Source organism: Nelumbo nucifera, chromosome 1 (assembly GCF_055504915.1).
Source record: "Nelumbo nucifera cultivar China Antique chromosome 1, China Antique-T2T, whole genome shotgun sequence".
In the NCBI taxonomy this organism is placed as follows: Eukaryota; Viridiplantae; Streptophyta; class Magnoliopsida; order Proteales; family Nelumbonaceae; genus Nelumbo; species Nelumbo nucifera.
The window spans coordinates 100,832,755-100,845,602 of record NC_142649.1 but is presented as its reverse complement, the minus strand read 5'-3'; the positions used below and the strand labels follow the sequence as shown (position 1 = coordinate 100,845,602).

The 12,848-nt window shown below is 36.9% G+C and overlaps 2 protein-coding genes across 2 annotated transcripts in view; both read left to right on the top strand.

The window, feature by feature from the left end:
- The first annotated feature begins 926 nt into the window (after positions 1–926).
- On the top strand, positions 927–1,967 carry LOC104588469 (uncharacterized). The gene is made up of 3 exons (XM_010246410.1): positions 927–1,307; positions 1,461–1,610; positions 1,707–1,967. Exons 1-3 carry the CDS (start codon positions 927–929, stop codon positions 1,965–1,967), a joined length of 792 nt encoding a protein of 263 aa, XP_010244712.1.
- A 1,340-nt stretch (positions 1,968–3,307) lies between these two features.
- Positions 3,308–12,848, top strand: part of LOC104588450 (putative cytosolic oligopeptidase A) — a 32,575-nt gene continuing 23,034 nt past the window's right edge. Inside the window, exons 1-7 of the mRNA XM_010246388.3 lie at positions 3,308–3,707; positions 3,796–3,963; positions 4,107–4,230; positions 8,194–8,270; positions 10,993–11,136; positions 11,914–12,144; positions 12,215–12,305. Of these exons, the coding sequence (XP_010244690.1) occupies positions 3,366–3,707; positions 3,796–3,963; positions 4,107–4,230; positions 8,194–8,270; positions 10,993–11,136; positions 11,914–12,144; positions 12,215–12,305 (1,177 nt within the window). The 5' untranslated portion in view covers positions 3,308–3,365. The remainder of the gene's footprint in view (positions 3,708–3,795; positions 3,964–4,106; positions 4,231–8,193; positions 8,271–10,992; positions 11,137–11,913; positions 12,145–12,214; positions 12,306–12,848) is intronic.

Here is a 12,848-nt window from a genome sequence, read left to right as displayed (position 1 = left end):
CTGCTCTTCTATCTAGGTATGATTTCAAAGTTGTTTGATTTAAGTCACTTTTCTATCTTGATTATCAAAGAATAACTTCTGAAAACTTTTTGCGCACAATACTAAGCTTTGTAGTTAGATGGATGTTCAATATATATAGCTAAGAGAATTGTCATGTTTAAGCGCACATTTTTCTAGACTCACACATATTTTGTGAGTGAGTAGAGAGTTGAGAAAACAACTTATGAACTTTTATTGATCTGTTGAATTGGTTAGTTGTTTAGAATGACATTACTTGGTTTGAGGAATGTTTGGATGATAAGTTGAAGGGTGATATTAGTCAATTTCCAAAAAAAAAAGAAAAAAAAAAGAGAAGGGGAGATAGTTCATGTTATGTTATGTGAAGCCTCTGGAATAACATGTGTAATATTAGTTATGTGAGAAACTCTGCACTTTCCCTACTTTGCATTATCAAAAATAAAATAGAAAAAAAAATCTGAAGAAGAAAACTCAGTACAATAAAGTCTTCCGTCAATTCAAAAGACAAACTTCTTTTCTTGGGGAACAGTCTTTCTCATTAGGCTCGATTTCTATTTGTATTGCTCTCATATTTAACAGTGTAACGCCTTAGGAATGTATAGGAAACATTTCTCACCCTATTCAGAGACCAATAATCCTAGCTGAAGGAACCATCCCAATTTTAGTTGGAAGGCTAATCAGAACTAACCCACATCATCCAACAACAATTGGAGTGTAGAGGCGCAACCATCCAGATTTCATCCTGCACCTCAAAACAATGCTCGACCGAATAGGAATCATTTAGAGGAAACACTTTAAGCATTTATGGAGGTATCAAGAGTCAGATAACTAAGCTTACCAATGCTCTTACTATACAAGAGAGAGGCAAAATTCCATTTCAGCCTCAAACCAATCCGAAGGGGTCACATATGGTACAGGGATCCACCTCTGATCCGGAGAACATCAAGGGGGTCCACGCCATTACTACTCGTAGTGGTAAGGTTTTAGATGGGCCTTTGCCAAGCCCACCTTGCACAAATGTCACCACTTTGAGTAGAACTGAAGATGCCCCCTCAAAAGAGCCTGAAAAGGAGGTTATTATCCAAGTGCCTTTTCCCCAAGCTCTCAGATCTAGAGGGAAAATTTTAGACAACCAAGGTGAGATTTTGGAACATTTGAAAGAATTTAAGATTAATATACCTTTGTTGCATGTGATTAAGCAAGTATCATTTTATGCTAAGGTGATTAAGGATCTATGTACCATAAAAAGGAGACACCATGTCAATAAAACTGCATTTTTGACAGAACAAGTAAGTGCGGTGATTGAGCAGAGAACGCCGCAAAAGTACAAAAATCTAGGGTGCCCCACAATTGCCTGCCATATTGGGACACAAGAGTTCGGTCGAGCTCTCTTGGACCTAGGAGCAAGTGTAAATTTAATGCCTTATTCAGTTTACTTGCAGTTAGGTCTTGGAGAGATAAAACCCACGCCCGTGGTGTTACAGTTGGCTGACCGTTCTATTCGGAAACCAAGGGGGATAGTGGAAGACATTTTGCTTCAAATTGATAAATTCTATTATCCTATTGATTTTCTGGTTTTAGATACTCAATCTGTAGTTGACAGTGAATCGAAGATTCCACTTATTTTAGGAAGTTGATTCCTTGCTATAGCCAATTCTCTTATTAATTGTAGGAATGGTTTGATGAAGCTTTCATTTGAGAATATGATTCTTGAGGTGAATATTTTTCATGTTGGGAAACAACCTCATGACGAGGACGAGTGCTATCATACCTACATGATAGACTCTTTCATTACAGAGGAAGTAGATGAAAGGGAAAATTTTGAATCTTTAGAATATCTCCTCTGTGATTCTGATTTGAATTCTGAATTTTTGTTTTATCCTGTTAATGATGTTTTTAATGTTTCCTCTATTCCTAATGATATGCAAGATAAGAAGAAGATGCTTTGAGGAGTTGCCACGTGAGAGAGACCAACTAAAGCCATTTTCTGTGGAGACACCCAAAGTGGAGTTATCCCCACTACCTGAAGGATTGAAACATGCATTTTTGGGACCAGGTGATACCTTTCCTGTTATAATATCTCTGAACTTAGTGCTGAGTAGGATGAGAAATTGATAAATCTATTAAGAGAACATAAGATTGCACTAGGTTGGACCATAGCTGACATTAAAGGTATAAGCCCACTGATATGCATATTCTGACGCTCCCAGGTTTCTCGAAAGTTGGCCTACGTATCGAATGTTCTGGAGGATGGTCAATGTGCATGGCGGTTACCTCCAAAGATTTCAGACCAGTTAGGCATGACCTCTCGGAAATCTCGGATGTAGTGCGTGAGGCCCAAACCAAACAATGCCTATATAAAGGCACCAACCCCAAGGGCACAAGGGAGAGGCGAGTAAGCACACTTTAGCTCTCATACTTTATGATTTTTTAGCTTGCGATCTACTACGAGAGTACTAACTTAATCATCGGAGCGACCTCGCCGGGTTAGCCACCCCGGGTCCTCTAGCATTGATTCCTTGCAGGTTTCTCTAAAGAGCTACCTAGCTCAACAATCAACCCAGATCGGCACCCAATCTACCCCTAGCTCGGCCTAGTTAGCTTGGCATCCAAGTCCTCATCCAGCAAAAATCCTCCACTTCGGCCTCTGAGTCATCAACCACCTGGAAGTAGTTCGAACAACAGGGTGCTGCCAAAAAACCCTTCATCACATATATTTACTAATATAACATGGTCTGACTCAATCAAATTGGTAACCCACAACTACGAGTAAAATGGTTCAACCTTCGAGTCAGTTTTTAAAGTGTTGAAAAAGGCTTTGAACAATCAACACCCACTAGGGGTTTGATAGATACCACATTGGCTATCACTATGATATCGCTCATTGGTTACAAAATTTTTCCAATATCATGTCTTTCCTCCATCATAGTATGAATTAAGACATTTTAATAAGTTCAAATAGAAAATCTTTTAAAATCTATAAACATCTTTTATCTTTTGCCTTTTTATTTTTACTACCCTTTCTATATAACATAATTGTCCAATTTAACAACTCTTCTCAATTCTCCTGTCTCTAAATTTTTTTTCCTTATTGTTTCAAAGTGATAGTTCAAGAGGTTTTTTTGAAAATGAAAGTTCATAGGGTAATTGTAGGTTGTATTTGTTCATTATATTCATTTAAAATATAAAAGAAAAATCATATTATACAAAAAGAAAATTCCGGACTCGAAAAATTATCCGGATTCCGATGCCCACAAAATGCTCCAAGGCCATACAAAGATTTTAGAAAATTGGGGGGAAACATACCAAACAGGGTAAGGTTACTCGTAGTCATTGTGATACTAAACATGCTCATGGCGACGTGCATTTCCGTCACCCGCTCTATCCAACCTCTTTTACGCTCTTCTTATCCCTTTATTACTCCCAAACATCTCCCCAAATCCCATCCCTGCCCCCTGTGGTCTTCTTCCTTTTCATTTTGTCTTCAGAAGTTCCATAGATCAACCCCAATCACCACGGCCTTTTGCTCTTTCTCTTCTGTTCCCCCAATGGCGCCCGAAGCTCCGACAGCGGCATCGGAAGATAAGCTTGAAGAGAATCCTCTCTTGAAGGATTTTGTTTTCCCTCCTTTCGATGTTGTCCAAGCGGAACACGTCCGGCCTGGGATCAGAGCTTTACTTGAGAAACTCGTAAATAGTTGATCCTTTCATATATTCACTGTAATTCTTTTGTTGGTTTTTTGGTTTAAGATTTAATGATCGAGCCGTGGATTTGCAGGAGAATGATTTGGTTGAACTAGAGAGGACGGTGGAACCGGCTTGGTCGAAGTTAGTTGAGCCATTAGAAAAGATTGTTGATCGACTCCAAGTGGTTTGGGGAATGGTGAATCATCTCAAATCTGTGAAGGATTCTCCTGAACTCCGTTCTGCCATCGAAGAAGTTCAGGTTTGACTTTTCTTGTCACTTGTAGAGTATTTAGAATGATTTTTTTTTCCTGTGGAACTTGTGATTTGGCTCGGTGCTTTTGCTGATACCATATTGGTCTTGTCTAAATGTTTCACAATCACTTCTGTCTTGGTGTTTTGCAGCCAGAGAAAGTTAAGTTTGAACTTAGACTGGGACAGAGTAAACCCATTTATAATGCATTCAAGGCTATTCGAGAATCTTCAGATTGGGAAACAATGAGTAATGCTCGTAAACGTATAGTGGAAGGTAAATTATCTTGCTTCTTATACATTTATATAATATTCGTAGTACTAGTTCTTTTTATTTATTTAATAGATAAATGTATGATATTCTATTTTGTTATGGTTTCTTAATCTCAAGTAACAGGTATACAATATTGTTTAATTGTTATGACATATCTTCAAATTAAGCATACGAAGCTCTTTGTCAATCTTCTTAATCTTTATCTAATTATTCGAGGTTGTAATTTGTTAAGTTAAAAATTTTCTGAAGTCCCATGGCCCTTTCCAATGCAAGGAATCCCCAGTGAGGAGGAATCACATCTAAGGAATGTCTTTTCCTAGTTTGTAACTGAACTTCAATTCTCCTCTTTGGTTTGTCTGCAAATTATGGTTCTATTCATATTGTTGTCCAAAGAATCTCCAATGGGTGCCCGTAATTGCAATAAAGCGAACAATCACTTCTGCGTAATTCACATGAATGGCATTTACTTCATTTTTCTTATAATTGTTCATGATCTTATTCGCTACTTGTCTTTATCTTTTTATGCAATCATGCTTTTGCATCAATTTATAATGACTTGAGGAGTTGGGACTCTTTCAATAATGTTTGCACGTTCTCTTTGATTTGTTAGTGAGGGGTGTCTAGGCGATTCTAGGCGACATTGGGGCGCCTAGTCGCCTAGGCGATAAAAATTTTATAATATAACTTTTGGCTAGTTTCCTAGTTTTATATACCATTCAGCATGTATGTTAATTGAAAAAATAGCAATTCTCTTTATTAAGAACATTAAATTTCCTCTAAAAATGTGGCAAATCATCACATCTAAAAGATAAAAATCTTTTACATATATTAATTCATTATTTTCGAAAATAATGCTACTATAATAAGTATTTAATAGAGCAAATTCATATTAATTAGCAGCTAAAGAAGGTTATTAACTTTATATGATAAATATTCAAGATAGAAAGTAAAATAGAAAAAAAACAAGGATGGAGTTTCTGTTTTATTTAATTAGAGAGAGAGAGAATAGAAAAAATGAACTTTATTATTCTATTCTTTCTTTCCTCTTTCTTTTCTTTTCGTTATTTCTTTCTTTTTCTCTCCTCAAAATCCTTTGGTCTTTTAAATTTCAATAGCAAAACATTAAAACAAAGTATAATTGATATATATAGCATATAATAAAATGTATTAACACATACATTAATAAGATGCAACAATATAAATGATATTATAAAAGGCGCCCACCTTGTCATTTTTGTTGCCTAGGCAGGCACTTAGTCGCTTAGGTGGGTGCCTAGTCTCTCCTAGAAGGATGCCTAGTTGCTAAAAGTCAAGACGCTTGAGCGAGGTGCCCAACCAAGGGCACCTAGCCACCAAGGTGATGCCTTGACAACTATAACTAGGACTAAATAGGCCAAAGGAGGAGGTCACTAGTTTAGCTGTACCTTGGGTTGCGAGGTGAGTGGTTGGTCGATGAACTATTTGGTCTTACCACTGGGGGGATCCTTATTTGGAGAGCTTTTGGTACCTAGTTCTAGAGAGGCTTGAGAAGAAGTTAGTAGGGCGGAAAAGAAATTATATTTCCATTGGGGGAAGAATCAATCGCCTAAATTAAGTCCACTTTAGCAAATTTGCTGTTGTACTTCCTTTCAACCTTTCCAGTGCGCATGACTAGGAAGTTGGAGAAAATTATGAGTGATTTCTTGTGGGAACTTGGTGATACTAAGAAGGATCATTTGGTAAAGTGGGAGGTGGCGACCAGAAGTAAGGCACAAGGGGTTTTAGCATTGGAAATATCAAGAAGAGGAATGTAGCCTTATTGGGGAAGTGGCTTTGGAGATGGCCCTATGAGTAGGATAGTTTGTGGCTGGGATGCTGGTCTTGGCACTGGGGCATCTTGTTCTTCCCCTTGGAAGGCCTTACAAGGAGTTACCCATTCTCTTCACTCGTTTCTCAGGTATGATGTTTGTTCTGGAAATAAAGTGCTTTTCTAGGAAGATGTTTGGTTGGGGGATAGTCCTCTCATGGATAGATTTCCTTCCTTACACTCCATTTCTATGATACAGGCTACCTGTATCAGTGGTTTTTTATGTTTTATTTATTTATTTTCTTAAAACCGGTTCAGAGGGGTCAGTTTAAGTCCCAGCTATCCTCTGAACCATGGCCTGACCCGATACACCCCCTGTAGGGGCATATCGAGAAGGCCCCGATACGATACATATAGGCTGATACGGGTCGATACGTAACGATATTTTGAACCTTGGTAATGAGGACTCTTGGGACTTGAGTTTGAGGAGAGGGCTTAGGGAAGCTGAGATGGGGGCAGTGGATGAACTTATCTCCCTGTCGAGTATTGTTTTTCTGGATTCTTATTGTGAGGATAGTGGAATGTGGTCAGCCTCCCCCTTTGGTTTGTATTCTTGCTCTTCTTGCTTCAATGCCCTCCTCCATTCTTCAACTGTAGCAGTGTCTTTCCCAGCTAAAGAGGTGTGGTGCAGCCTAATGCCTCCAAAAGTGAGGGCTTTGTTTTGGGAAGTGGCTATTTCAAAGATCAGCACATGTGTTGTACTTCAAAAAAGAAGGCCAAATCCGTGCCTTTCCCCTCATATCTGCTTCCTTTGCTTTGCTTGTGGTGAGACTACTGATCACCTATTAATTTCCTGCACTTTTACCTCTTTTATTTGGGAATGGTTTTCTTCTCTCTTTAGTTGTATGTGGATTCCTCCTCCTAATGTGCCAGGTCTTTTTGAAGCAAGCTTCTTTAGGCAACTGAAGAGAGGGGGAAGGTTATTGTGGAGAGCCACAAGAGCTGTGGTTTTATGGGCGGTATGGGAGGAAAGAAATAATAGGATCTTTCAAGGAAAAAGAAAATCGAGGGAGGCTTTGATTGATTGCATCACTATTAAGGTAGTGCATCAGGTGAAAACAGTTGAGTTGTTTAAGGCTCAGTGAATTATATAAATGGGGGCTTGGATTCAGTAGCAAACTCTTCAAGATCCATTTCAGCAATTCAAGAGAGTCGGGCATTTTCTACACAACAAAGAATAAAGATGAATTTTGATGGCAGCCCACTTGGTAACCTGGGGCCTTTGGGTGTAGGAGTCTTTAGAGAGGGGGAAGGAAAATCTTGGCTCTTCTTTTGGGGCCTATAGGACTGGGTGATTCATTAAGAGCTGAGATGTTAGATTTACTGCAAGGACTGAGACTGGCTAAACAGATGGGACTACACCAGATTGAAGTGGAAGGGGATTCAAGGTTAGTAATAGATTGGACGAAAGCTGGAAATTTGGGAATCTGGAATCATAAGCAAAGCTACGAGAGAAATTTGGTGTCTTACAAAGGAAATTGAAGCAGATTTCAAATGGGTTAGAAAACAGCCAATGACCTGGCTGATGCTTCAGCCAAACAAGGATCCAACAGGAGTGAACTTTTCTGGGCCATATTGTAACAGTGGATGTGTTTATGGTATCAACGATCCAGCTATGGAATAATGGAATGTCTGACATGTAATTTTTTTTTTATGATTTAATGAATGAAAGTTACCATTTGCAATAAAAAAAGTCAGTCAATTCATGGTGGCACTGTAGATGGAGAACCATAGGTTTGCCTTATCTCACATGCGTTTTCTATGTTATCTAGTAACTCTAGTTAATAACAGGTGCCATAAATCTTTAACATGTTATCATAGATGTGGATGTAGTGAAAACCATGGGCTGCCCTCATTCTTGTGCATCTGCTAAGATTGTTTATTAATGTACTACTGGGTTTAACAAACTTGTGACATGCTATTCTAGATCTGAGTGTGATGGAATTATGATATAGTTCTTTTTTTTTTTAATATCTCCTGCTCTGATAGTTTAAGCCTTCTCATTTATTGCTTGTTCGGTTATGAGAATAGGGCGTTATCTTAATTTTTCAAATGGTAGATGGACATTTTGGGCTTGATTTATTTGGGTCAACTTTATAGCTTAGCTTATGTCCTTGCAGCCCAAATAAAGGAAGCAGTCCTAAATGGTGTTTCTCTAGAGGATGCTGAAAGAGAGCATTTTAACAAAATTCAACAGGTATGCCTTAGTTGTATGCTATTTATCTTTTGAAGCCAAATCATTATGCAAAGGAATTACTAACATCAAGGATTTCTTTTGTTTGTTAATTTTTTTTATCACTTGTTAATTTCCACAAAGAGGTTTCTGATGGAATAATAATAATGTTCTATGCATTTTTAATTAGACTATGGTCAAATCCAATAAAAAAATCCACCTTTACTGCAGCTGTTGAAAAAACTACTATTTTATATAGGGGTAGAATATGCTGAAATGTTGTGCAGTGGGAGTAATTTGAAATGGTACACTCATGAGATCCAAATGAAAATGAGAGAAATATTAGGCTCACTTAAATCTTGGTGGAATTGTGATGCGCTAGTTGATGCACACATGGAAAAGGGAAGGAAACAAAGGATGAAAAAAAATAAAAAATTTCCAATTTCTCCATAGTTGTTGGTTTACTATTGGGCCTTTTCCAGTCTGGGGCATAAAAACAAAGTTAATTAGTCTAGAGAGTCAAAATGGTTAAAAAAGTTTTATCAGTGACTTTATAGTTTTAGAAAAACTTAGGTTGTAATTATGCCATTTTCTTTATAGTCTATGTTTTGGACTTAAAACTTTCTTTTTCTCTAATCAGAAATTTGGGGTTAAAACTTGTTGGTTTGACTTGATCTTGGTGTTGCTAGGTAGGTTTGCATTTGCCTATCCTAAGAAAATCAATATCTTGTAAATCTAAGCAAATTTGGGAAAGTTATGACCATTTCAATTGGTTGGTTGTCGGTTGGTGTCTTAAAAGTGATAGGGAAGTAGATATTAAAGAATGTAGTTGTTGTTTTTCTTTTTTTTTTGTAATTTTAGAAATAAGTTGTAAGGACTGGTTGACCCATTGGTTTCAATTTATAAACAGCTATGCTCGCTGTAATTGAATTTATAGTTGGAATATGGAATTGACTTAAGTTTTTTGTTTAGTGGGTACCTTGTAAATAATGGACCTCTCTATTCTCTTTCCCATTTCTCTCCTCCGTTACTTCTACTGTGCATCTGTATGCTATTGCTTCTCTTTCCTCTTGTTAGCACTGGTTTGACAGGGGGGCGCCTAGTTGCCTAGTCACCTAGGCGGGCGCCTAGGTGTCGCCTTGGCGATGGTTTTTTTTTAAGTAAAAACATGTATCCTAGGGTAGTTCCCTAGGTTCCATAATAATATTTCCTTAATAAATATCCATAATTTTTATAAGAAAAGTATAAAATTCATGTTAAAGTATAGAAAATCAACATATTCCAACATATTCATGAGAAGAAAAATAAGAAAGAAAAGAAAATTCGAAAAATAAGTATATAAAAACACAAAATTAGTAAAGAAAAAGAAGAAAATATGTTGATTGGACAACATTTTATGTTCTTTCTTACTTGTTGGTTCAGGTTTTGAAGTCTTTGAGGGTTCAATACAGCATTTAGCAATGTTTGTGTTGATTAAACCCTAACATATAAGAAAATAACAAAAAGAAATTAGTATATAAACACACAAAATGAATATTTTAGTTTAAAAATGTCTATTTTATAATTATAACCTCAAAAAATTAAGAATATAAAAGTTTGTTATAACACGCTATAGAAAACTGCTTGGCAATTAGGCGAGGCGAGACTCCAAGGGTGCCTTGTCGCCTAGGCGCCCGCCTAGGTGTCACCTTGACAACTATGATATGTTGTGAGTTTGGTATACAAAGACTATTATGTCCCTAATTAAGTATGGGGCACATAACTTAAACTAAGATAAAAGAGACAATGTAACTTCCAATAACAGAACATAAAGATTAAACTACCCTCTTATCTGCTGACTCTAACACCTCTCTAAAATCATCATCATCACTACCACAACCATCATTATCATTATCGTTGTCATCATTCATTATCATCATCTAAGCCTTGACCCAACTATATGGGGGCTACATAAATCCTGTTTTATCATTCTTTTCTGTTCAGTGTCATTTACATTGTTAATTATGAGTGCTTAAATAATTTCTTACTACTTCAACCCATCTCCTTTTCAGTCTGCCCCTAGATCTTCTAGTCCCTCCAACTTGTAAGAGATCATTTCTTATGGGTGTTATAGATGGTCTTCTCTGCACATGATCAAACCATCATAGTCTACTTTCTCTCGTTTTCCTTCAGATGATTCCATTTCTGACCCTGTCCTTTCTAGTTTTTCCACTCATCCATCTCAACATTTGTATTTCTTTCAAACTTGTCTTTGTTTTTGGGCATGTGGTTTCTTGACTGCCCAAAAACTCTGCTCTATACAATACTTTTGGTCTTACAACTGTTTTATAGAATTTCTAAATCTTTTAATTGCCACTTAGAACTTATAGCAATTAAGTTTTTACAGCAGCTTCTCTAAGTGTCTTAAATTAGAAAACCGTATTAATTTTCTCTTCCTGTTCCTCATCTCAGAATTGAACCTTATTTCACCATAGGTCAGTCCAATAAAAGTCTGATTTTAGAAAGTAAACTCATAAAATCTGAATAGAAAATGAGAGAAATAAGTGTATTAGAATGATATTTTCTTAGGAGAAATAGATCAGTCCATGACATTGACACAATAAATGGTATAACTATATCATGTTTATTGCTGTAGTCTAACTTTATATTTGTTAGCGGATTCTGGATAAAGGAACTTAGTCAGACATTTATCGTATTTCATTTTATTTATTGATCCTTCACTTTTCAATCTTGAGTTGATTTGCAGGAGTTGGAAAAATTATCACAAAAATTTGAGGAAAATGTCTTGGATGCTACAAAGAAGTTTGAAAAATTAATTACAAACAAGAAGGAGATTGACGGCTTGCCAGCTACTGCTCTTGGTTTGGCTGCACAAACAGCAATATCCAAGGTACCTCATCTTAATGTTTTAAAAACCGACCCAAAGGCCAAACCATTTATGCCTCAGGGTCGCGGGTTACCGGTTTGATCATTTGGGTCAAACGGGTCAGACTGTGCCCCATGTATTTAAGGTATATATATATATATGTGTGTGTGTGTGTGTGTACAAATAAATATTTTATCAATAAATCATGTATAATTATGTTTTAGATATGTTATATGTATTATTTTATAATTAATTTATGTTTTTTAATTCATTTTTTAATTTTTTATTTATAAAAACATATTAAAAATTGCAAATTGAGGCCAAAAAAGTTTTTTTTTCTCTGCAAAAATAGCAGGGCAAGGTGCCGTAGACACATAGATCTTGAAAAAGTTACCCAAAATAAAAAAAGATCACTCCAATCGGACATCGGAGTGCAAAGTTATGGCCTCTGAAAGTTTGCATGCATTGTGTGCAACCCGCGACCCGGTGGCTGGGTCGAACGGGTTGATGGTTGAACCGGCCAGGTTGGATGGTTCTTGACCAAGTCAGCGGTTTTTGACCGCCTGATGGGTTTTAACAGAACCGGACCCAGAATCCTGGCCAGGTGACAGTTCGAACGGTTCAATCGGCCGGGTCAACATCGGGTTGAAAACACTACCTCATCTTGAAATGTTATTAGTGCAATCGCATGTCCTCTTCCACTGAGGGTTTTTTTTTTTTTCTAATTTCCTTTCTTCTATTGTATTTTAAGCCTCATTCTATATTTATTTATCAAAAAATGCATTCATATTCTTAACTTAGGGTCATGAAAATGCTACTGCTGAGAATGGACCATGGGTGATTACATTGGATGCTCCAAGCTTTATGTCTGTTATGCAACATGCTCGGAATCGATCATTGCGTGAGGAGATCTATCGTGCTTATGTAACTCGTGCTTCTAGTGGAGATCTTGATAATACACCCATTATTGACCAAATTCTGACACTTAGATTGGAGAAGGCTAAAATTCTTGGTTACAGAAACTATGCTGAGGTATGATGTATTATTTGTTTGCAGTGCTTCTCTTTCACAAACTTATGAATGTATGCCTTTTCTTGCCTAGGTAAGCATGGCAACAAAAATGGCTACGGTTGATAAAGCAGTTGAGCTCCTAGAAAAGCTTCGCAGTGCCTCTTGGGATCCTGCAGTTCAAGGTATTGTACCGTATACCAACAAGTTATTTCTTGCTATTTTTTTATTTTTTCAGTATGGGAGTTAGACTAGAAGGCAACAATGATCATGGGATAAATAAAAAAAAAGGGTATTTCTAATTTCAAGTTTCAACTGGACTAACTTTTAGTATATTACTTTCTGGATCACACATCACACATAAAGAGTATTGTTGTTTGAGGATAGAAATCCTCTTTTTGTTTTTGTACATTGCTAAGTAGCAGAGGAGATGTGCTTATTTGGAATCAGCATTTGAATGTTGTGTAGCCTCTTTCTTATAGGAATGATAAAGAAACCTTATCAAGAAAAAAATGTCAAAGAAAAGAGGAAAATGTACAAAAACAACAAAAGGAAGCTCTTAGAATAACACCTTGTGGACACAATATACCCATTGCATGTAGAAAGTCTGTCCCAAAAGATAACTAAGCCCATATACCATTGTCTATCGGTGATCAACCCCCCCAATCCTTTAAAACCAAGATGCAGTTGAAGTAAAAAAATCATGTGCACAAAATTGCCTTGAGGGC